General features: G+C 45.3%; 1 protein-coding gene across 8 annotated transcripts in view; it reads left to right on the top strand.

Moving 5' to 3' along the window:
• The window catches only part of kif13a (kinesin family member 13A), a 408,670-nt gene that overhangs the window by 253,958 nt on the left and 128,986 nt on the right, over window positions 1-25,726 (top strand). For all 8 annotated transcript variants that reach the window (XM_072509684.1, XM_072509681.1, XM_072509683.1 and 5 more), the window contains exons 7-10: window positions 2,314-2,401; window positions 19,798-19,932; window positions 20,063-20,175; window positions 22,237-22,348. In XM_072509684.1, coding sequence (XP_072365785.1) covers window positions 2,314-2,401; window positions 19,798-19,932; window positions 20,063-20,175; window positions 22,237-22,348 — 448 coding nt within the window. The remainder of the gene's footprint in view (window positions 1-2,313; window positions 2,402-19,797; window positions 19,933-20,062; window positions 20,176-22,236; window positions 22,349-25,726) is intronic.

Below are 25,726 nucleotides of genomic sequence, written 5' to 3'. Positions count from 1 at the left end.
TTTATGCAACACCTCCTTGGCTCGGTTAAAGCTCGCCCTCCTTCTCGCCACCTCCGCACTCCAATCCTGGTACACCCGTACCACTGCATTCTCCCATCTGCTACTCCGCACCTTTTTAGCCCATCTCAGGACCTCTTCTCTATCCTTAAGGCGGTGAAATCGCACGATTATCGCCCTGGGTGGTTCTCCCGCTTTTGGTCTTCTCGCCGGGATCCGATGTGTCCACTCCACCTCCAAGGGGCCCGTAGGGGCCTCAGCACCCATCAGTGAGCTCAGCATCGTACTTGCATAAGCTCCACAGTCCACTCCTTCCACACCCTCAGGGAGACCCAGTATCCGAAGGTTCTTCCTTTGCGCTCCGTTTTCTAGGGCCTTGATCCTTTCAGTACACTTTTTATGAAGTGCCTCGTGCGTCTGTGTCTTAACCGCCAGGCCCAGGATCTCGTCCTCATTATCCGTCACCTTCTGCTCCACCATGCGGAGCTCTGTCTCCTGGGTCTTTTGTGTCTTCTTGAGCCCCTCAATTGCCTGTAGCATCGGGGTCAGCACCTCCCTCTTCAGCAGCTCCACGCACCTTCTCAAAAATTCATCCTGCTCGGGCCCCCATGTCGCCTGCGCTTTCTCCGCCGCCATCTTGTGCTTCTCCCTTTCTGTCTCTTTGGTCGACGATTCCTCGCGCTGCAGCCGCCGCCGCCGTTTTTTTTCTCCTTCGTTAGGGCTGACTCCCTTCTCACTCACCCCCACACCGGGTTGCGTCGGCCAAAAATTTCCCGTTGGGGCTCTCAAAAGAGCCCGAAGGTCCGTCGGAGCTGGAGCCGCCGAAACGTGCGGCTAGCAAGGCATCACCGCAACCGGAAGTCCGCCGTTTAAATGTATTGACCGGCATGAAGTGCTGTACTCGCATGGTAGAGATGAAGTAAACTTGCCACGAAATTAACCCATTTTGAGTCTTAAGTACTCTTTATTTGGTGTGGCCAGTACTAATTACTGCCAGGCAACCTCTCTGGCACTGAAAATAAACTATAACCAGTTTAGTGTCCCATTTCTTCAGGTTTGAATTGTTGTTTAAGATGTTTAACCAGAATATTTTAAAACTTTTCTTCCTGTCCCACTCTTTCTCAAACTTTCTTTCCCTGTCTTTTGCATTAAATAACTGCATTCATGATTCTAACTTGCATTTCCTTGTTCAAACATTGCATAGTTAATTTTAAAATCCTTCAATCTGATTGGTTATGGGCAAACACCATTCACTGCATCCCTAAATGCCCTATGGAGGGTGTCACACTGTTTCCAGTGTACACTTTCAGCAGCTTGCAGGGTCAAGTGTCGCCAACATTAAATGGACATGGGTGATGTTAGTTGGCCAGCTACAGGCGTCCACAGAAGATAGTAATGGAGCTATAGCTGACCGTTTGCTTTTAATTGTTATAAATATTGTTTAGAATTTTTCTGGAAATTGACCAGCTTCAAATGAATTTCCCAGCTGGCTGAGCTGAACCTTGGGTGCATCAGGAGCATTAACTATGCTGGACATCCATATAGCCCTAGCTGATCAGAATATCTTTCACATAACTGTGTACTATTTTATCATCATTCCATCTGAAACCTTCTCAACTCCACCCACCCCTTTGTTTATTTGTAGAGCCTCTCACTCTTAGGTTCTCTCTTTGAAGTGCATTTGACTTCACAGTGCCATCCAGCAATCGGTTGACCTGCGAAACACCTACTGAAATTGCTAGCCCCTTTTCTCTTTTGCGCTTTGTTCTTTTCCCCAATAAAGTGCCCAAATTTTAAGTGGCAGATTTGTGAACTGTTAAAAGCATGTAGACTTTGCTAAGTCACTTTGAAGTCTTCCAAACCACCATTTTTCTGTTCTCCCCCTGTGCCCGGAATGAAGCCTCGGGGAGGGGAGGCGAGGGGGGTGCGGGGGAGGGAGAGAGAGAATGAGAATAGGGTGAACCTGTTGCTCAGATAAGGCATTGGCTTCATGGTGGCTGAATCCAGATTACCGTCTGTTTTTATTTACAGAGGATTCAGAATTTTTACTGGAAATTGCATGCCATAATTTTATCCCTTTTCCATAAAAACTATAAATCGATGGGCTTGAGCATAGTCATCGATTTGGGGCAGAAATGTCTCCAAGAAGAAAAAGCTGTGAAAGCCGTTTGTTCTAGTTGCCAAAGCTTGATATTTGCGTATAACTGTTCCAAAACAATTATTAGCCTTTCATTTCTGAACTCTGCATTGTTCTTGTATATAAATGAAATTAATATTTTAGCGTTTTAACTACATTAAAATAATTTTCTTTCGTAGGAGTCGTCACACCCTGAAAGTTAGAGAGCATAAAGTGCTGGGCCCCTATGTAGATGGTTTGTCGCAGCTGGCTGTTACTTGTTTTGAAGTAAGTATGTGCATTGAACATTGTTTTTTGGCCTGAATATTAAATGATTCCTGTTTAAATTTAAAGTGTCAGCATTTCTGTTTTTTTTTAATTTAAAAAAGCTACATCGTGACGAGTGCTCCCTTTGCGGTTTGCACATTTTTGAAGGAAGTATCTCAGTTGCACCACATTTGTTACATTTTTCAGTACAAATAAATGGCTCTGCACAACCAGCTAAACTCCTCAAAATTGAGATTACAAAGCTTGATCCTTTCAGGCTTGTTGTCTTAATATCAAATGTTTACTTAAAGAATCATTTAATTCTCAGCCTCGTTTGTATCTGAATGTATCATTTCTGAGTGCATTTTAGCATAGGCAAGTGTGAGGGATTACATTCTGGTAAGAAAAATAAGGAGGTTTGAAAAACATGTATCTGAATATGTCAGGGGAACAAACGGATCTGGGAGTACAAATAAAAGCAGATTATCAAAAGTTGTGAATTCAGTAAGGCCATAACAAAAGTCAACCAAGCAATGGGGCTTATTTCCGGAGGCAAAGGGCATAATTTTATGGCCCCCCCCCCCCCCCCCCCACATGTTCTGAGGCGGGGGGGGTGTAAAATTGCATGGACGGGAAGCTCACCCTTGCTCCAATTAAGGCCCTAAAGTGGTCACTTGATGACCACTTTAGGGCGGCGGAGGGCTATCCTCATCCGATGCCTCCTTCTGACTCGGAGCTCCCTTCCTTTAGGGACTGGTGACCTCACCGGCCTTCCCACCCTGCGACCCCTGCCACTTACCTGTCCTCCATGAGGGGATAAAAAAAGATTTGCAAGGGTGTTAGCAGGACTGTGCAGTTATACCCATCAGGAAAGGATGAGGAGATTGGGACTCTTTTTTTCTTTCAAAAAAAGACTTGGCGGGGGGGGGGGTTTAACCTAACCGGTCTTTACATCCAGTAAGTGGTCAAGGTTTATTTTCCAAACTTTGTGGAGTTTGTGATGTGGTTAAGATAAACCTGAAAGAAAATAAATAATTGAATAAGATAATTAAGTAATTAGTTAAAGCTCAAAGGGATGGCAGACCAGGTGATGTGTCAAGGCCTCAGAATGCCTGCTGTGCTTGAGTTTTGAGGAGCTTCCACTCAGTCACTCAGCTGGACACTGAGCTGCAGATACCGCGACACACCCACGAGGCTGAAAGTTACCTGGATGTTTTGTTTCAAGAGGCGGTCACACCCCTTAGGATAGAATATTCTGATTTGGAAAGTGGCCGGCGACAGGAGGGTGTGACTGCAGCTGAGGCAGGTGAGTGGATCCAGAGGGCAGGAGTGTCATCCTCTGCAATTTTTCAATAGGTTTGAGGATATTTCAGCTTGTTTGGATGAGAGTGGGGACTGCAGGGTGGATGAGCTGCCTGGGCATTGCACCATGGCAGCACGGTAGCATTGTGGATAGCACAATTGCTTCGCAGCTCCAGGGTCCCAGGTTCGATTCCGGCTTGGGTCGCTGTCTGTGTGGAGTCTGCACGTTCTCCCCGTGTATGCATGGGTTTCCTCCGGGTGCTCCGGTTTCCTCCCACAGTCCAAAGATGTGCAGGTTAGGTGGATTGGCCATGATAAATTGCCCTTAGTGTCCAAAATTGCCCTTAGTGTTGTGTGGGGTTGCTGGGTTATGGGTATAGGGTGGAAGTGTTGACCTTGGGTAGGGTGCTCTTTCCAAGAGCCGGTGCAGACTCGATGGGCCGAATGGCCTCCTTCTGCACTGTAAATTCTATGATAATCTATGGTACAGGAAGCCACTCCAGTGGGGGGAGCACATAAGAATGTAGGGGATAGGAGATTGAGGAGAATTGACACTGTTCTCTGTAGCAATAATCAAGAGTCCAGACAGTTGTGTTGCCAGCCCGGTGCCATAGTTCAGGACATCTGCTCCAGGCTGGAGAGGAAATTGCAGTGAGAGGGGAAGATTCCCATTGTCATGGTCCATGTAGGTGCCAACAACATAGGTAGAATAAGGAAAGAGCTTCTGCAAGAGAGTTTGAGGAGTTCGGCACTAAATTAAACAACAGAGCCTCCAAGGTTATCATCTCCTGAATTATTACTTAATCATCGTGCAATTTGGCATGGGGTACATAAAATTAGAGAGATGAATTTGTGGCTCAAAGACTGGCGTGGGAGAAGTGGATTTTGGTTCGTAGGGCATTGCATCAGTACTGGGGAAAGTGTGACCTGTACCGTTGGGACTGCCTACATCTAAACTGTACTGGGACCAGTACTCTTGCAAACCACATTACTAGGGAAGTACAGTGGGCTTTAGACTAAATAGAGGGCCAGATGGTTCTGGAGAGGGGGTATGTAGGCTTACAAAGCAGAAGGATGTGGCAGGATGGCAAGGCAACTATTCAGGCAATAATACCCACAGTGTGACAGAAAGGGATAGAGTGTACAAACATTTTAAAAAGCAGCAAGTAGCGTCAAAGGAATGGTTAAAAGGCAAAATTTATGGCTCTTTACTTAAATGCATGTAATAGTCGGCACAAAATAAATGAATTAATGATGCGAATTCAGATTAATGGGTGTGATCGTATAGCCGTTACAGAAAGGTGGTTACAAGGAGATCAAAGCTGGGAACTAAATATTCAGGGTATGTGACTTTTCGTAAGACAAAATAGAAAGGAAAGGGTCATGGGGTAGCTTTGTTAGTACGAGATGGAATAAGTTCACAACAAGAAATGATATTGGATTGGGTGGAGGCAAGAAATAACATGGGTAACAAGACATTGGTGGGAATAGTCTATAGGCCGCCTAACAGTAACTATGCTGTAGGACAGATCATAGAATCATAGAAGTTTACAGCATGGAAACAGGCCCTTCGGCCCAACCAGTCCATGCCGCCCAGTTTTTACCATTAAGCTAGTCCCAGTTGCCCGCACTTGGCCCATAACCCTCTATACCCATCTTACCCATGTAACTATCTAAATGTTTTTTAAAAGACACAATTGTACCCGCCTCTACTACTACCTCTGGCAGCCCATTCCAGACACTCACTACCCTCTGAGTGAAGAAATTGCCCCTCTGGGCCCTTCTGAATCTCTCCCCTCTCACCTTAAACCTATGCCCTCTAGTTTTAGACTCCCCTACCTTTGGGAAAAGATGTTGACTATCTACCTTATCTATGCCCCTCATTATTTTATAGACCTCTATAAGATCACCCCTAAGCCTCCTACGCTCCAGGGAAAAAAGTCCCAGTCTATCCAGCCTCTCCTTATAACTCAAACCATCAAGTCCCGGCAACATCCTAGTAAATCTTTTCTGCACTCTTTCCAGTTTAATAATATCCTTTCTATAATAGGGTGACCAGAACTGCACACAGTATTCCAAGTGTGGCCGTACCAATGTCTTGTACAACTTCAACAAGACGTCCCAACTCCTGTATTCAATGTTCTGACCAATGAAACCAAGCATGCCGAATGCCGCCTTCACCACCCTGTCCATCTTCGACTCCACCTTCAAGGAGCTATGAACTTGTACTCCTAGATCTCTTTGTTCTATAACTCTCCCCAACGCCATACCATTAACTGAGTAGGTCCTGGCCTGATTTGATCTGCCAAAATGCATCACCTCACATTTATCTAAATTAAACTCCATCTGCCAGCCCCCCCCCCCCCCCCCCCCCCCCCCCCCCCCCCCCCCCCCCCCCCCCGGTGGAGAGGCTGCTTTCCATCCCAGCAGGACCCGCCTTTGGGCGTTCAACGAGGCGAAGACTATAATATCTGCCTCCGCTCCAGTTTCCAACCCTGGCTGGTCGACACCCCGAATATGGCCTCCTGGGGACCTGGGTCCAGTTTCACACGCACCACCTTGGAAATTACCCTACAGACCTCCTTCCAGTACTCCCCTAGCTTTGGACAGGACCAAAACATATGAACGTGATTCGCGGCCCCCCCCGCAACGCTCACACACATCCTCTACTCCTTCAAAAAATCGGCTCATCCTCGCCCTCGTGAGGTGCGCTCTATATACCACCTTCAGCTTTATCAGCCCCAACCTCGCAAATGAGGTGGAGGCATTCACTCTCCGGAGCACCTCACACCAGACCCCCTCCTCTATAACCTCTCCCAGCTCTTCCTCCCACTTTGCTTTGATCCCTTCCAGTGGTGCCTTATCCTCTTCCAGAATAGCTCCGTACACCGCTGACACTGCCCCCTTCTCCAGTCCCCTTGTCGTCAACACCTCCTCCAGCAATGTGGAGGCCGATTCCTCTGGGAAGCTCTGTATCTCCTTCCTGGCAAAATCCCGAACCTGCATGTACCTAAACACTTCTCCCTGCTCTAGCCCATACTACGCTTCCAGCTCCCTCAATCCTGCAAACTGACCCCGAAGAAACTAATCTTTTAGCGTCTTAATCCCCTTCTCTTCCCATTTCCGAAAACTTCCATCCCACCTCCCTGGCTCAAATCTGTGGTTCCCCCGAATCGGCATTTCCCTTGACCCTAAACCCAACCCGACGTGTTGGCGAAACTGCCTCCAGATTTTCAATGAAGCTATTATTACCGGACTCCCTGAATGTTTCCCCGGAGCTATCTGGAGCGGCGCTGTTGCAAGTGCCTTCAGCCCCGACCCCCTGCACAAACTCTCCTCCATTCTTTTTTTAAAAAAATATATTTTATTCAAGATTTTTTGGCCAAACATAACAGTACGTAGTGTTTCTTTTAAACAACAATAAAGCAATATAAATAACAGTAGCCAGTTTTAAACAAATAAATAAATAATATATGAACAGAAACAAAAAACAAACTAAATGGCAACTGCCTTGTCAAAAATAAATACTCTCCAAAGATACAATCCAACAGTCCAATATACATTACCTAAAACAAGTGCCTATACATATATAATAACATCCCTGAGAGTCCGTCCGATTTCCCCCCCCCCCCCCCCTCCCCCTGGGTTTCTGCTGTTGTCTTCTTCTTTTCCATTCCCTCTATCTTTCTGTGAGGTAGCCGACGAACGGTTGCCACCGCCTGGTGAACCCTTGAGCCGAACCCCTTAGTACGAACTTAATCCGTTCTAACTTTATAAACCCTGCCATGTCGTTTACCCAGGTCTCCACACCCGGGGGTTTGGCTTCCTTCCACATTAACAATATCCTGCGCCGGGCTACTAGGGACGCAAAGGCCAAAACATCAGCCTCTCTCGCCTCCAACTTTCCTCCATTCTGACCCACTAAGAATCAACCCCTCTGACCCAGCTCCGCACCTTCTCCACGTTCGCCGCCCAGTAGTAATACAACAGGTTTGGGAGACCCAAACCCCCTGCCTGCCTTCCCCTCTGTAGCAGCACCTTTCTCACTCTGGCCACCTTCCCTCCCCATATGAATGAGGTAATCCTTCCCTCAATCTCCCTGAAAAAAGACTTTGGCAGGAAAATCGGTAGGCATTGAAAAATAAACAGGAATCGCGGCAACACATTCATTTTAACCACCTGTACCCGACCCGCCAGTGACAGAGGAAGGCCATCCCACCTTGCCAGATCGGCTTTCACTCTCCCCACCAAACTAGTGATGTTGTACCTGCGAAGCCTCCCCCACTCCCGGGCACCCTGCACCCCCAGATACCTAAAATGAGTCGCTGCTCTACGGAATGGCAGCCCCCCCACCCCTGCCCCCACCCCCAGCCGAGACACCACAAAGTACTCGCTCTTGTCCAGGTTCAACTTGTACCCCGAGAAAGACCCAAATACCCGCGGTAGCTCCAATATTCCTCCTATCGACGCACTCGGCTCCGACACATAGAGCAGCAAGTCGTCGGCATATAAGGACACCCTATGCTCTATTTCCCCCCCCCCCCCCCCCGCACTATTCCTTTCCATGCTCCCGAACCTCTCAATGCGATGGCCAACGGCTCAATCGCAAGTGCAAACAGCAGGGGGGACATAGGACATCCCTGTCTCGTCCCACGGTGGAGAGAAAAGTATCTCGAACTGATATTATTTGTGCGGACACTCGCCTTCGGTTCCTTATATAATAGTTTTACCCAGTTCACAAACCTTGGTCCAATCCCAAACCGCTCCAGCACTGCCATCAGGTATCCCCATTCTACCTGATCAAACGCCTTCTCGGCGTCCAATGCCACAACTACCTCTGTTTCCTTTCTTTCCGCAGGCGCCATAACAATGTTCAAAACCCTCCTAATGTTCGAAAACAGCTGCCTCCCTTTCACAAACCCCGTCTGATCCTCCCCTATCACCTTCGGAAGGCACTCCTCCAGCCTACCCGCAAGTACCTTTGCCAACAGTTTTCCGTCCACATTCAGACGTGATATGGGCCGATACGACCCACACTCCGTCAGATCCTTATCTTTTTTTAGTAACCGGGAAATCGATGCCTGCCCCAAGGTTTGTGGCAACACCCCCTTCCCTATTGCCTCCTCAAACATCACCACCATCAGGGGTGCCAACCTATCCTTAAACTTTTTATAATATTCCACCGGAAACCCATCCGGCCCTGCCACATTCCCCGACTGCATCCTCCCAATCGCATCCTTTATCTCCTGCTCCATTATTGCTCCTTCTAATGTAGCCCTGTCCCCCTCCCCTAGCCTCGGGTACTCCAACCCATCTAGAAATTCCTGCATCTCACGGTCTCCCCCGAGTGGCTCTGACTTGTACAACCTCTCATAAAACTCCTCAAAAACCTTGTTAATCAGCACTGGGGCCACCACCAACTTCCCTGCCCTATCCTTCACCTGACGAATTTCCCTTGCTGCTGCCTCCCTCCGGAGGTGACCTGCTAATATATCTCCATGTTCATAAACTGCACCCCTTGCTCCTCTCAGTTGGCGCACCGCCTTCCTGGTAGACAGTCGGTCGAAGCTCGCCTGTAGTTCCTTCCGCTTTTCCAACTTCGCCGGGTCCCCATCCTCTGCATACCTCCTATCTACCTCCAACATCTCATCCATTACCCTCTGCCGCTCCAACCTCTCCTCTTTATCCACCCTGGCCTTAAACAAAATTACCTCCGCTCTCACCACTGCCTTTAGAGCCTCCCAGACGACTGCCTTCGACACCTCACCTGTACAATTGAAACCTACATATTCCTTAATTACCTTTTCAATTTTCTCACAGAACACTTGGATCCCCAAAAGCCCCACATCCAGTTTCCACACCGGTCTCTGCGCTGCCCCCTTCTCCAGCACCATATCCACCCAATGTGGAGCGTGATCTGAGACTGCAATTGCAGAGTATTCCGGCCCCTTGACTCCAGCCAGCAAAGCCTTCCCCACCACAAAAAAGTCGATCCGCGAGTATACCTTATGAACCGCTGAGAAAAACGAATACTCCCGTTCCCTTGGGTGCAGGAACCTCCAATGGGAGGTTCACCCCTCCCATTTCCACCATTAGCCCAGCCAGCGCCTTCGCCCCCCCCCCCCCCCCCCCCTTGATGGGACCAGCGAGCGCAGCCGTGATCTGTCCAACCTTGGCTCCTGCACCAAGTTCCAGTCCCCCCCCACAATCCGCTCATGCGTGTCCAAGTCGGGAATAGCCCCAAACACCTTCCTCGCGAATCCCACATCGTCCCAATTGGGACCGTATACACTTAACAGCGCCACTAATCTCACCTCCAGTGCCCCTGTCACAATCACATATCTACCCCCCTGATCTGCCACCACCTTCTCCATCTGGAAGCATACCCTTTTGCTGACCAGCACCACTACCCCTCGAGCCCTTCCATCAAATCCGGAGTGAAACACTTGGCTAACCCAGCCCTTTTTAAGTCTCACCTGGTCCTTCACCCTCAAGTGAGTCTCCTGCAGCATTGCTACATCGGCTTTCAAACTTTTAAGATGTGCAAGCACCCGTGACCTCTTGACTGGACCTCCTAGCCCTCTTACGTTCCACGTGATTATCCTTACTGGGGGTCTCTCTTCCCCCCCCCCCCCCCCACCTTTCTTATCCACTATCATCATATCTCTGGGCCCTGCCCCATAAGCCTGACCCGCCCCTGTCCATTGTTAACATCGAACCCCTTCACCCCCCCCCCCCCCCCGGCAAGAATCCCCTCCCAAGGACCCCCCCTACAAAAACATCCACTGGTAATGTGTATTGAGGCAGTTTTAGTAAATAATCTCAGAGTAAACGATCCCTTGGGAAACCGTGACCATAATAAGGTAGGATTTAGCATTCAGTTTGAGAGTGAGAAACTTGTGACAGAATCAACTGCTAAACTAAAGTAAGGGTAATTACAAAGGAAAGAGGGCCGAGTTGGCTGGAATGACCTGGGAAAGGAGATTAGCTGAAAAGACGGTTGATCAACAATGGCAGACGTTAATGAAAATAGTTTATGACTCACAACAAAGTTGTATCCCAGTGAGAAAGAAGGATTCTAGGAAGGGGATAAATCAACCGTGGTTGACCAAGGAGATTAAGCATAGTATTAATGTGGCAAAAATTAGTGGCAAGACAGAGAATTGGGAAAATTTTAAAACCAACAAAAGATTATCAAAAAATAATCAAGAGGGAAAAGATAAATGATGAGGGCAAACTAGCAAGTATTCTAAAAATAGACAGCGAGACCTTGATTTAAATATATAATAAGGAAAATAGAGGCCAAAGTGAACATGGGCCCCTTAGAGAATGAGACTGGGAAAAAAATAATGGGAAACCGACAACGGAGTTAAATAAATACTTTGTGGCGCAGCATGGTAGCACAGTGGTTAGCATTGCTGCCTACGGCGCTGAGGGACCGGGTTTGAATCCCGGCCCTGGGTCACTGTCCGTGTGGAGTTTGCACATTCTCCCCGTGCCTGTGTGTCTCCCCGTCCCACAACCCAAATGATGTGCAGGATAGGTGGATTGGCCACGCCCAATTGCCCCTTAATTGGGAAAAAATAATAATTGGGTATGCTAAATTTATATAAATAAATAAGTAAATACTTTGTGGAAGACACTGATAACATTCCTAAAATACTAAATTATCAAGGGGCAAAAGGGGGAGGAAATAGATTTAAGCAACTATCACCAGAGAAATAGTACAAGAGAGACTGATTGGGCTCAAGGCAAATAGGTCCCCTGAGCCTGATGGTTGCATCCTAAGATATTAAAGGAATTAGCTACAGAAATAGTGGATGTCCTTGTAGTAATCTTCCAAGAATCTTGAAATTCTGGAGAGGTTCAGAGGATCAGAAAACTGCCAGTGTAACGCCCTTATTCAAAAAGGGAGGGAGAGAATAGAAAAGGTAACTATGGACCAGTAAGCTTAACATCTGTCACTAGGAAAATGTTAGCATCCATTATAAAGCATGTAATAGCAGAGCATTTAGAAATACATAATATAATCAAGCAGAGTCAGCATGGCGTCAATGCAGGGGAAACCGTGCCTGACAAACGTCTAAAATTCTTTGAAATGGTAATTAGCAAGATAGATAAAGGGGAACCAGTAGATGTAATATACTTCAATTTCCAAAAAGCATTGAAGGCTACTTAATAAGAGTTCATGGTGTTGGGGGTAGTATATTAGCATGGATGGAGGATTGGCTAACTAATACATGACAGAGAGTTGGGAGAAAAGACCCTCTTTCAGGGTGGCAAACTGTAACTAGTGGAATGCCAGAGGGGATCAGTGCTGGGGCCACAATTAGTTATATATTAATGACTTGGAGGAGGGAAGTAAATGTACTGTTGCCAAATTTACAGATTGACACAAAAATAGGTGGAAAAGCAAGTGGTGAGGATGTACCAAAGAATTTACAGAGGTACATAGACAGGTTAAGTGAGTGGGCAAAAACATGGCAGATGGTATATAATGTAGGAGAATGTGAAGGTATGCACTTCGGTAGGAATAATATAGGAACTGAATTTAAATGGAGAAAGACTGCAAAAAGTTGCAGCACAGAGGGATTTGGGGGAGTGCATGAATCACAAACAACTAGCCTGCTAGTCCAGGTAATTGGGAAGGCAAGCGGAATGTTGCCCTTTATTTAAAAAGGAATGGAGTATAAAAATAGGGAAGTCTTGCTAAAACTACTCGAATATTGTGTGAACAGTTTTGGTCCCCTTGTTTAAGGAACGATATACGGGCATTGGAGGCAGTCCAGAGAAGGTTCACTTGGTTGATCCCAGGCATGGAGGGATAGGAGTGGTTGAATAGGTCTGTATTCATTAGAGTTTAGAAGAATGAGAGGGAACTTTATTGAGACATATAGGATTTTCAGGGGCTTAACAGGGTAGATGCTGAGAAATTGCTTCTCTTGTGGGGGTTTCGAGGACCAGAGTGCATAATTTCAGAGGAAAGGTTGCCCATTTAAGACCGAGATAAGGAGGAATGCCTTCTTTCAGAGGGCAGTGAATCTGTGGAATTCTTTACAGCAGAGGGCTGTAGAAGCTGGGTAGTTAAGTATATTCAATGCTGAGATGGACAGATTGTTAATCAGTAAGGGATCAATAGTTATGGGGATAAGCCGGGTAAGTGGACTTGAGGATTATCATATCTGATCAGTTATGATCTCATTGAATAGTGGAGCACATCCAAATGGCCTACTTCTGCTCGTACGTCTTATGGTTTTATGATGGGAGGAGCATGTGGAGCATAAAAGATGCAATAGACAGGTTGGACCAAGTAGCCTACTTCTGTGCTGTCTATTCTACGTAATTCTATAACGTGTTTATGGGTGCCACCTATGATGGATTTGGGATGTATTGGAAACAAACCGAATCCAAAAGGCTTTATATTGGTCCTTGTTGTTCATTTGAAGTAATCACAGCAGCATCTATTTGGAATAAATACTGTGCCAAGATATTGGGCTAGGTTTAGAAATACTGATACGTACACAGTGATTTGTTTCAAAATTCATGTCGCCGGGCTTTTTGCCAGACATGGATTAGTGCTGATCTGCCTAATTATTGAGCAGACAAATGATTGTCCTCATTAATATTTCTTCTTCCGCCATTGAGTTTGAACTGTTTTGAAGTTGAAAATTCCTTTCAGGTTCATTGTTTGAGGAACATGCAATAAATTTGATCACTTATGACTGCAATTTGTTTAATAAATAAGGTAGCAAAATAAAAAGAGATGCAACCAAGGAAGTGAACAACTGGCAAGCTCTCGGGCACCTGTGTTCTGGTTTGTAAACAGTCTTTAACATGTCAGCAGACTGGTTTGATTCTTCCTTGGCTTCAGTCTTTCTCTTCTGTATAAATGCCTGGCCTTTCGAAGGTGCCACTTAACAGCTTAATGCACATAGTTTTGGTCTGTTTCTTTTGTCACTAATGTCTGACGAAATTTCAGCAACAGCGGCTGATATTTATTTGTACCATTTAACATCATAATACATTCCTAAAATACTTCATTCACCTAATGATTCCAAACAAACCTGTTGGACTTTAACCTGGTGTTGTAAGACTTCTTACTATACTTCAGAAGAACAGTACCAAAATTTGACATTGCACCACCTGAAATATTAGGACAGGTAACTAAAATCTGCATTAGAGTTTAAGTGAGTGTGTTTTTATTCTTTCACGGGATGTCTGTATCGCTGGCAAGGCCAACATTTATTGCCCATCCCTAATTGCCTTTGAGTGGTTAGCTGCCTCCTTGAACTGCTGTCTATTTAGTGCATGTAGACCCACAGGGCTGCTGAGAAAGGAGTTCCCGGATTTAGATATCACAGAAGTGAAGAATAGTGATATAGTTTCAAGTCAAGATGGTGTGTGGCTTGGAGGGAAATTTGCAGGCGGTGGTGTTCCTATTTCTCTGCAGGCCTTTCCCTTCTAGGTGGCAGAGGTTGTGGGCTTGGAAGGTGCTGGCGAAGGAGTCTTGGTGTGTTTTTGCTGTGCATTTTGTATATTGTACACGCTGCTGCCATTGTGTTTTGGTGGTGGAGGGAGTGAATATTTAAACTGGTGGATGGGGTGCCAATCAAATGGATTGTTTCATCCTGGATGTTGTCGAGCTTCTTGAGTGTTGTTGGAGCTGTACTCCTCCAGGCAAATGGAGAGTATTCCATCACATTCTTGACTTGTATGTTGCAGACGGCCTTGGGGAGACAAGGTGAGTTAGTTGCCTCTGCCCAGTCTCTGACCTGTTCTTGTAGCCACTTGTACTATTGTAGCATCTTGTAGCATTTATACAGCTGATCTGGTTTGGTTCCAGGTCAATGGTGACTCCCAGATGTTGTTAGCGGGGAATTCAGCAAAAGTAATGTCATTGAATGAAAATGGAGATGGTTAGATTTTCTCTTGTTGGGGATGGTCATTGTCTGGCACTTGTGTGGTGCCAGTGTTGTCTGCCTTTATCAGCACAAGTCTGAATGTTGTCCAGTTCCTGCTGCATATTGGCACGTACTGCCTCAGTATATGAGGAGTTATGAAAAGTATTGAACATTGTGAAATCAACATGACTTCTGATCTTGATGGAAGGAAAGTCCTTGGTGAAGCAGCTGAAGATGGTTGGACCTAGGACATTGCCCTGTGGAGCACCTGCAGCAATGTCCTAAGACTGAGGTGGTTGATCTCCAACAACCACAACCATCTTCCTTTGTGCTAGGTATGACTCCAACCAATGGAGAGTTTTCCCCCGAATTCCAGTTGACTTCAATTTTGCCAGGACTCCTTGATGCCACTCTTGATCAAATGCGGTCTTGGTGTCAAGCGCAGTCACACTCTCCTCACCCGCTGAGTTCAGATCTTTTGTCCATGTGTGCATCAAGTTGTAATGAGGTCACGAGCTGAGTTGGTCTGGCCAAAACCAGACACAGCAGGTTACAGCTGTGTAAGTGCAGCTTGTTAACACTGTCGACAATGCCTTCCATCACTTTGCTGATGATCGAGAGGAAGCTAACGGGGAGGTTATTGGCCAGATTGCATTTGCCCTGCTTTTTGTGGACCAGATGCACCTGGGCAATTTTCCACAGTGTTGGGTATATGCCAGTGTTTTAGCTTAAAGGAGGGGAGGGACTTAGAGAGACCCGTGGTTTAGGGAGTTAATTCCAAGGGCTGAAGGCTTAACAGTTAAAGACACGGCCACTAATGGTGAAGTAATTTGAAATATGCAAGCAACCAGAAAACAGCAGAAAAGAACTGGGACATTTGTTAACAGAACTTTACAAAGGTTATCTTTTTTTAGTTCTTTTTCCTGACACTAACTCATGGTGGTGCACTTAAAATGCTCTGAGTAGATTTTAATCAGGATGAACAAAGTAAATATATTATTGGGTGCTCCGCTCCTTTAGTTAAAGGAGCCTATACTCTGAATTTAGTTGGGCCAATGCCATTTAACAAATACACTTTTTTCTTTAAAGATAAGAAAATGTCTATTTTTTACTCCGATATGCACAAAGTTCAAAGTCTGCGATGGATTGTGAGTTTACAGTGAATGCACTGAACTTGGATTCAACCAATCCCCTCCCAAGTGTTGCTAACTGTGTCAGCAATAATGCTGTGTTTATCTGAGCAAAGCAGTCTTTCTCTTGTACTGATTCTGTACACAGATTAGAGATTTTCCACTCTGTAGTTTTCTGTCCATTTCATAAAGAAAGAGATGCCTTTATTAAGCATTTTTCATTACCTTGGAACAGCCCAACATAGTTTTGAAGTGTCGTCATTGTTGCAATATAGAAATCGTAGCAGCCAATTTGTGCACATTCTCCCACAAACAGCAATGTGATAATGACCAAATAATCTGTTGTTGTATCTGTCCAATTCAGAAACTTTCAACCAGGTTAAGTTACTCAAAGGTTTTAGCTAGGTGTCTTTTAATAGCGTGGCGAACAAAGGGCAAACGCGAATACAAGTTCAACAATCTTTATGAAATAAAGTTAACCTGTAAATTAACCCAAGTATATATACAAGAAACAAGATTTGGTTATACAACCCGCAAAGATGGTTTGGTTGAAGAGTAGGTCCGTCGTCACGAAGGTGGGTCTCACTGGCAGCTTCTTCCTTCCTTTCTTCTCTGGTCAGTCTTCGGATGATTAAGGCCACCTTCCACATCGAGTCTTCGCTATCGATATGCTCCAAGTGTCGATTTTTATCCCATTCTCCTTCATGCCCTTTTGCCACTTTCCTTGGTCTCCTGCTAATGTGGCCTCGCGACCGGGTCCCAGCACCTAATGGTCCAGTTGATGGCCTGTTAAGAGGAACACCTGGGCCAGTCCCATGTGTCCATTTTTGATAGTGTGGCCTGCACGTACCCCTTGCCCAATAAGGTAACGGCGGGAACTCTGGGTGCCCAGGAGTCTGGCTCAATCTAGGCTGCGGACAATAAACCGGAGCATATCAATAAGGTGCGATGATCTCTTGATGGGCGATTGACAGGGCAGGTCCAAACATAAGAACAAGGAGCAGGAGTAGGCCATCTGGCCCCTCGAGACTGCTCCGCCATTCAGTGAGATCATGGCTGATCTTTTGTGGACTCGGCTCCACTTTCCGGCCCGAACACTATAACCCTTAATCCCTTTATTCTTCAAAAAACTATCTATCTTTATCTTAAAAACATTTAATGAAGTAGCCTCTACTGCTTCACTGGGCAAGGAATTCCACAGATTCACAACCCTTTGGGTGAAGAAGTTCCTCCTAAACTCAGTCCTAAATCTACTTCCCCTTATTTTGAGGCTATGCCCCCTAGTTCTGCTTTCACCCGCCAGTGGAAACAACCTGCCCGCATCTATCTTATCTATTCCTTTCATAATTTTATATGTTTCTATAAGATCCCCCTCTCATCCTTCTAAATTCCAATGAGTACAGTCCCAGTCTACTCAACCTCTCCTCGTAATCCAACCCCTTCAGCTCTGAGATTAACCTAGTGAATCTCCTGCACACCCTCCAGTGCCAGTACGTCCTTTCTCAGGAAAGGAAAGATAACTAGCAGAGAATGATAACTAGCAGAGGCAGCCTGTCCAAGTTCTGTGCGGCCGAACTTGGCCAAGTCTGAATTTCCAGCAGGCTATTTGCTGGAGCCGACTAGTTTAATTTAAAGTGCCCAATTCTTTAATTTAGGATGTCCAATTTTATTCAGGCTCAAAACTATAGGTCACCACACTGTTTTATGCGAAGTCGGATTGAAGTCGATTGAAGGATTAGCATGTTACACAACTTAAAGCAGTGAAAAAAGGTCTGGTACAATTACTTGTAAATTGTAATTTTAGACTGAACTGTACCTTGTGACCTTAAAAAAAAGAAAGTTATTGAGGCTGTTGAGTAAGCACCAATGACATTGTGTTAAAGGGAATTTTATTAGTATCTGCTGTAACAGAAAGGCACCAGATAAAGTTCCTTTATGGTCCCAAAAGAGCTGCCTAGTCAGAATAGCTCCTTTTGCCATTACAACATTGCAATTGTCTGTAATTGTAGCAGAATCCAAGTGTACAGGCACAATGTTTCAGAACAAGTTGCCCAAAAACCGGAGTTGCCTGTTAACCGGACATCTTGAAAATATTCAGCGCATCAATTTTAATTGAATACATGTTTAAAAAATTAACAGGTCAATTTGGCTTGTTGCTATCATGCGCTGTACAATTTATCCATGTTGTCAGTTTATGCCAGTCGTTTTCCACGCTCCAAGCAAGCCTTGACCTCACCCAACATGGCTTGGTCCTGAACCATCCATGGCCCAAACTGCCTGACCTGAAATTCGACAATGTCTAAAATTTGGTACAGCCTTGGTTCTGAGGTTGCAGGTTTTGAAACACTGTACCTGGCTTGGCCCAAACTGCCATAGAGTTAATGCAGTGCATTTTCATCTTGAGGTCTTATTTAATGAGCGAATACTTTATTTAGGGGAATTATTTCTATTTTTTGAAAAAATGAAGTTCATTCAACAAATTCATTTTTTATACAATAATATTTTTGCTGTTGTACTGCATAAAACTGGTTACACTTCCCCATTCCTCCCTCTTTTTTGCTCCCCAGCCTGTCTACAACTACCCATACAGGAAATGGATTTGCCCTTCAGGTGGGAAGATTATGATAGGGAGTCTGTACAGGCAGATTCAACTGGCCAGAACTGTTGCAGGAGCACTGCTACCTTTTTTGTTGATTAAGTCAAACACTTCAACTGTTAGGTGGTAAAATCATATCTATAATTAATCATCTTCTACATAATTACGGCAATGTACTTATCTTCAACTATATATTAGCACCAGGAATTACTGCCCGAGAAATAAAACATTAACTTGATGTGTCTGACCAACTGTTCTCGATGCAATTTAAATTTTAAAAAAGAAAACTTCTATTAACATTATTGCAAAAATATCATAAGGTTCCTACAGATTGGAGGGTAGCTAATGTAACCCCACTATTCAAAAAGGGAGGTGGAGAGAAAACAGGCAACTATAGACCAGTGAGTCTAACGTCGGTAGTAGGGAAGTTGCCAGAGTACATTTATCAAGGATTTCAATGGACAGTATTTGGAAAGCAGTGGTGTAATCAGACAAAGTCAGCATGGATTTATGAAAGGGAAATCATACTTGACAAATCTTTGTTTTTAAATACATTTAGAGTACCCAATTTTTTTTTCCAAGTAAGGACAAATTAGCATGGCCAATTCACCTACCCGGCACATCTTTGGGTTGTGGGGGTCAGACTTATACAGACACGGCGAGAATGTGCAAACACCACACGGATAGTGACCTCCGGTGTTGGGACTGGCATTATAACGTTTGCATATAATGCAAAACTTGACAACATGGTAGATGGTGATGAAGGCGGTTGTAGAATTCAGGATAAAATGAGGATTGTGGCATGAGAAGAAGTGTGGCAGGTGGGACTCAATGCAGTGAAATGGTGCATTGTGAGAGCTACTGTGTTAAGTTTGCTATAAATGCAACTTTTTGAAAATGGTAAATGAGATGAGAGACCTTGATATTCAAATGCACACATACTTAAAAGTAGCAGTACAAGTTGGTAAGGGGTCCAATCTAACCAAATGGGAACAGAATCCCATAGCGAGCGCTTTTAACTGCGTGTTAGCCAATGCTCGCATCGCCGGGAAACACAACGCTATCTAACGCAGCTCTGGTTAGATACGGGGCCTCATGAGGGCGGCACGGTGGTGCAGTGGTTAGCACTGCTGCCTCATGGCGCCGAAGACCTGGGTTCGATCCCAGCCCCGGGTCACTGTCCGTGTCGAGTTTTCACATTCTCCCCGTGTCTGCGTTTTGGACAAACTGATCCTGGTTATCATCCACAACCCACACTTTTATTTTGAATATTGTAACTTGCATTTACTTTTTTTTTGTGATCTTTTGCTACTGTGCCTCTCCCTCTATCCTCTTCTTGGGGGGGGGGGGGGGGGGGGCGGGGGGGAGTGGTTTGAAAATTGAAGTGATCCTTAATACTTTGAACTAAAATTTGTCAAAAAGTCATGTTCAAACTGCAGATAATGACATGCTTATTATTGTTTAATTTTATTTGTTCTATATTTGCAGGATATTGAATCCTTAATGTCAGAAGGAAATAAATCGCGAACAGTTGCTGCTACCAACATGAATGAAGAAAGCAGCCGCTCACATGCTGTATTCAGCATTATTTTAACTCAAACACTTTATGATCACCAAAGTGCTGTAAGTCTGTATCTCATTTCCTGTGACACTAGGAATCATGCCGTCTGGTGTGAATGCCACGATGCTCCAAAATTATTTTGTGTTTGCATTTGCTGCAAATTTGATGTGCCTCTTATTTGGTTACTTTTAGACATCTGGGGAGAAAGTGAGTAAACTGAGCCTCGTGGATCTGGCCGGAAGTGAGAGAGTTTCTAAGACGGGAGCTGCAGGAGAACGGTTGAAGGAGGGCAGTAACATTAACAAGTGAGAAATTAAAGAAAGAGTGTAACTCCAGTACAGATAAATGAGTCATTTTCTGATCAAAAATTATATGACATTACCAATAATCAAAAAATTATCTGACTTCATCAAAGGTTGAAGGTCCTCATCAGGATATATATTTCCAAAGTAATGCGTGCCAAGTTAGACTGCGTTTGCCTAGATCAGCCGCGTGCTAACTGTGTCAACAGGTGTAACCCAGTCAAGAAAAGAGTGCACAATCTAAACTGCCTTTTGAGTGCAGTACTGATGGAGTGCTGCTTTGTAATTGCTTCTTTTGGATGCAATATTAAATTGAGGCCCTCTCTGCCTTTACATTTGCTGTAATTAATAATTAATCTCATGACGCTTTTTGAAGAATAGCAGTAGACACTTCTTTTCTTTTGTCCAAAATTTCTCCCTCAACCAACATCAGAAAAAGACGAAGGGCCATTAGTAATTTGCTATTTGTACAGACCATTGCCATGTACAAATTCGTTGCCATGTTTTCCCACACAACAAAATTAAATTGTTTGTTGTGAAGCACGCTGGCGTTTCTTTCATTCCTTGACATCGTGATCCATACTCAAAGTGGAGTCTTAGCATTTGCTCCAAGGAGGTTGAATATAAATTAATGCCTCACAACAGAACTAGTCATCGTAGCAGCTTTTAGTGCATGATAAAAATGTTGTTCTTGAGTGGTTGCTTGTGATTCAGTGATATGCAGGTCCCATATGAACTCTATCCATGAGACATCACAGTGATAGTTGATGCAGATGATGAAACTTTTTATCTTCGCAGACATTGGGCGGGATTCTCCCCTACCCGGCGGGGCAGGGGGTTCCGGTGTAATGGAGTGGCGGGAACCACTCCGGCGCCGGGAAGTCTCCGCACCTTCAGGGGCCAAGCCCTCACCTTGAGGGACTAGGCCCGTACCGGAGTGGTTTGCGCTCTGCCGGCTGGCGGGAAAGGCCTTTGGCGCCACGCCAGCCGGGGCCGAAAGGTCTTTGCCGGGCAACGCATGCGCGGGAGCGTCAGCGGCTGCTGACGTAATCTCCGCGCATGCGCAGGGGAGGGGATCTCGTCCGCCTCTGCCATAGTGAAGACCATGGCGAAGGCGGAAGAAAGAGTGCCCCCATGGCACAGGCCCACCCATGGATCGGTGGGCCCAGATTGTAGGCCAGGCCACCGTGGGGGCACTCCCCGGGCCAGATCGCCCAGGACCCCGGAGCCTGCCCGCGCCATCTTGTCCCACTGTTCAAAAGGCGGGACAGGCATTCGAGCAGCGGGACTTCGGGCCGGAGAATTGGCGGGGGTGGGCCCGCCGACCGGCGCGGCGCGATTCCTGCCCCCGCCGAATCTCTGGTGGCGGAGACTTCGGGACACGGCGGGGGTGGGATTCAGGCCAGCGCCCGGCGATTCTCCGACCCGGCGTGGGGTTGAAGTATCCCGCCCATTGTGTTGATCCGAAAACCTGTTCACGTGGATTTTTTGTTTAATCAGGCAGTAAGCTGTTATGTACTGTGCATGAAATCTATAATAGTTCTCTCTTGTGTCTGCGTGAGTTTCTTCCGGGTGCTCCGGTTTCCTCCCACAAGTCCTGAAACACGTGCTGTCAGGTAATTTGGACATTCTGAATTCTCCCTCCGTGTACCCGAACAGGCGCGGAATGTGGCGACTAGAGGCTTTTCACAGTAACTTCATTGCAGTGTTAATGCAAGCCTACTTGTGACAATAAAGATTATTATTATAGTTGAGCTGGACAGTCTTGCTTCTTGTAAGGCTGTGTAGGTTACTAATACGTACAACAGATTCTTCACAGCTCAATATTAACAAAGGACATTGGTTATGCACTATGGTTGTAAAACTTGTACTGCCTTCTTTTTCATCCACTTTCATACGGTGAGAGATGCTCTTTGAAAGCACTTCATTGCCTAACATTAGACATGAGATTTTAGACTTACTTTGTGGTAAATGTGGCTTATTCTCTTCCCTGTCAAACGTTCTTTGCATTTAAGTTAATCAGATGATTCGGGTTTGTAAAGTTTTTTACCTGTTTCTTCTCAGGTCCCTTACGACACTAGGGTTGGTTATTTCTGCATTAGCTGATCAAGTGGGAGGAAAGGGCAAAAGCAAGTTTGTGCCTTACAGAGATTCTGTACTCACCTGGCTTCTCAAGGTATTGATGTGACCAGATAGAATTCTTCATAGGAGGAAGTATATAGTAAAATTATGTATCTGCATATTGTGCACCAACATTTTAAGCCTTTCAATTCTGGGAAGTGGACTTGCACCCAACTCTGTCTGCTTGTATGTCTGTTGTTATGTTCTGTGTACAGTTTCAGATGTCATGCCTAAAATGAGTTTGGAACCCAAATCCTAGCAATCATTGACTCACAGCAAAACTGTTGATTGGGACAAATTCACAGTCTCCTTTGGTGATGCCTTATGAATGGTAATTGTGGGAAATGGGGAGCATTTCCCTGGTACATTGGGGTGTTCTGAGGTTAGTAGTTTTAAGTGTGATTTTGATTAAGAGTAAAGGAAGTTTACTCTGCACTTACAGTCTGGCAACAGATTCTGCTGCTTTGTGGCAGAAGTGTCCCAAAGTCCAAAACTATATGCCTTCACTTTTGAATGCTTAAAAATAATCTGAAAATAAAAGAATTGAAGATCAAATGCTGAATTTTAAGCAGCAGGAATGTTACAACAACCAGAGACTGTGATGATCACGTGTGTTAATCTCATGAAGAATGCTATATTGTCACATTGGCTATGCATTTGTAAATAAAGTCAACTTGGTCGTTTTCCCATGCCTGAGTCAGAAGGTTCAGCTTCATTCCAAGACTTGGGTGTATAACTCAGCCTTGCATTGAGGGTATGTTGAATTGTCAGAGATGTCACCCTTTGGACCACCATGTCATACTGATAGTTCCTATGCCTGTATGTTGAAGATTTCATGGCATGGTTTGAAATGGAACTGGGTGTCATGCCCTCAATCAGCATCAAAAATACCTTAATGCTGTTTCTGGGGGACCTTGCTGTGTGTGAAATGGCTCTTTACCTACATATCAATTGTCACTGCGTCTCTAAATGACTCATTGTATGCGAAGAACTTTAAGACATTTGAGATCAGATGCTACAATAAATATTACATTTATGAATTTTGTTTAAAGTGCAGCACTAAAAAATGATGGAGGTTGGGCGACTTTATGTATTTTTGAAGGGGTTCTATGGCAAACCCCTTTCAAAAAAGAATAATAATCATGGGACAGATTTATCCTACTACTGAAGGTCTAAATTCCTCTTTTGAAAAATAAAGGTCACTGACACTTCAGACATTTGCCTCGTAAAATATACCAGCGTGAGTACATAGAACATATAACATACAGTGCAGAAGGAGGCCATTCGGCCCATCGAGTCTGCACCGACCCACTTAAGCCCTCATTTCCACCCTATCCCCGTAACCCAATAACCCCTCCTTTTTGGTCACTAAGGGCAATTTATCATGGCCAATCCACCTAACCTGCACGTCTTTGGACTGTGGGAGGAAACCTGAGCACGCGGAGGAAACCCACGCAGACAAGGAGAGAACGTGCAGACTCTGCACAGACAGAGAGCCAGCGGGGAATCGAACCTGGGACCCTGGCGCTGTGAAGCCACAGTGTTATCCACTTGTGCTGCCCATGGTAGCAAGACTGGTCTATGAACATCTAGGATTTGGTCAACTTTCTTTACAAATAGTTTTTTTTTCATTGTAGTTCATAGAATCATAGACTTCCTACAGTGTAGAAGGGGGACATTTGGCCCATCGAGTCTGCACCTACCCTCTGAAAGAGCGCACTCAGGCCCACTTCCCCGCCCTACCCCCGCAACCCCACCTAACCGTTGGACACGAAGGGGCAATTTAGCATGGCCAATCCACCTAATCTGAACATCTTTGGACTATGGGAGGAAACTGGAGCACCCGGAGGAAACCCACGCAGACACGGGGAGAAAGTGCAAACTCCACATAGACAGTCTCCCAAGGTAGGAATCGAACCCAGATCCCTTGCGCTGAGACAGCAGCGCTAACCACTGTTCCACTTGTTAAAGAAACTCCCTTAATAAAACTGCTTTACACCTAACCATCATCTCCAAGTTAAATGTGCTTCAGTCTACCTGCCTACATTTTTCAGTTTCTGAAAAGAGGCTTTACAGCCCCAAGCAAACTGATTATTTGTGATAGTTACCATGCATCAACTAGTATTACTACTATGCATGCATGCAAGATGGATTTTAATTAAGCATTTCTGAGCACTTGTTTTGAGATTGTGTTTCCTTTAATCCAATAATGATGCTGGGTTGAGAGGAAGCTCCCTGCAGTTTCAAATCATCTAGCAATTTAAAGCTAGCAGAAAAATGGCAGGACTCCATTTAATAATTACGCCTCAGTGTGGTCTTGTTTGCTCTGAAATGCAATCCACAGCACATTCATTATCATCAACTCAGCAATGTCGGCAAGACATTAATGCAGTTTAGAGTTCAGTTGTAACAGGGCCAATGTATGTGCTGCAACAATAAGTGGGCTGCATATGATCAAATTGCTTTCGAGTCACGAAAAACCACCCTCAAACATTACATCCGACTCCAATTTATTTTGAGCTTTTTGAAGTCATCAACTTGATATTTCTACCACCTTTAACTGCGTCAGCTTTCACTCACCCACAAGAGCAAAGTGTTGTAGTCTAGGCAAATAACGATGAAGTAGACCCAGGTGATGTTCAATGGAGCTTACTTTAATAACTAAACGGAATTTCTATTTACAACAAAAACAGCAAATACTGGACAATCTCACATGTCTGACAGCATCTGTGGAGAGAAAGGAGAGGTAACGTTTTGAGTCTGTAAGGCTCTTTGTCAAAGCTAGAGAGAACTGGAAATGAGATCAGATTTATACTGTAGTGGGGGAGTGGAGTGATGGGGCTGGATAGGGGGTCAGCGATAGGTGGAGATAGACAAAGATGTCAAGGACAAAAGACAAAAGGGACAGGAAGGATTGAAAGAGGTACATGTGAAGCGCTGCCTCACTTGAAAAGAGTGTTTAGGGCCTGAGATGGTGAGCAGGGAGGAGGTAAAGGGGCAGGTGTTACAGCTTGCGATTGCATGGGAAGGTACCTTGGGAAAAGTGAGGTGTTTGGGGGTGATGGAGAAGTGGACCAAGGTATCCTGGAGGGAACAGTCCCTGCAAAATGCTGTAAGGAGAAGATAAGTTTGGTGGTGGAATCATCCTAGAGTTGGCGGAACTGTCGGAGGGTGATTCTTTGAATGCGGGGGCTGGTGGGGTGAAAAGTGAAGACAAGGGGAACCCTATTCTCGTTCTGGAAGGGAGAAGAGGGGGTGAGAGCAGAGATATGGGAGATGGGTCGAACATGGTTGAGAGCCCTGTCGATCACAGTGGGTGGGAAACCACGATTAAGGAAGACATGTCAGCAGCGCCATTTTGGCAAGTGGCATCATCAGAACAGATGCAAAGGAGGCGAAGGAATTGGGGAAAGGGATGGAATCCTTATAGGAT

Source organism: Scyliorhinus torazame, chromosome 6, assembly GCF_047496885.1.
Source record: "Scyliorhinus torazame isolate Kashiwa2021f chromosome 6, sScyTor2.1, whole genome shotgun sequence".
Lineage (NCBI taxonomy): Eukaryota > Metazoa > Chordata > Chondrichthyes > Carcharhiniformes > Scyliorhinidae > Scyliorhinus > Scyliorhinus torazame.
Note: the sequence above shows the minus strand (reverse complement) of the source record. Positions and strands in the feature narration are given on the sequence as shown.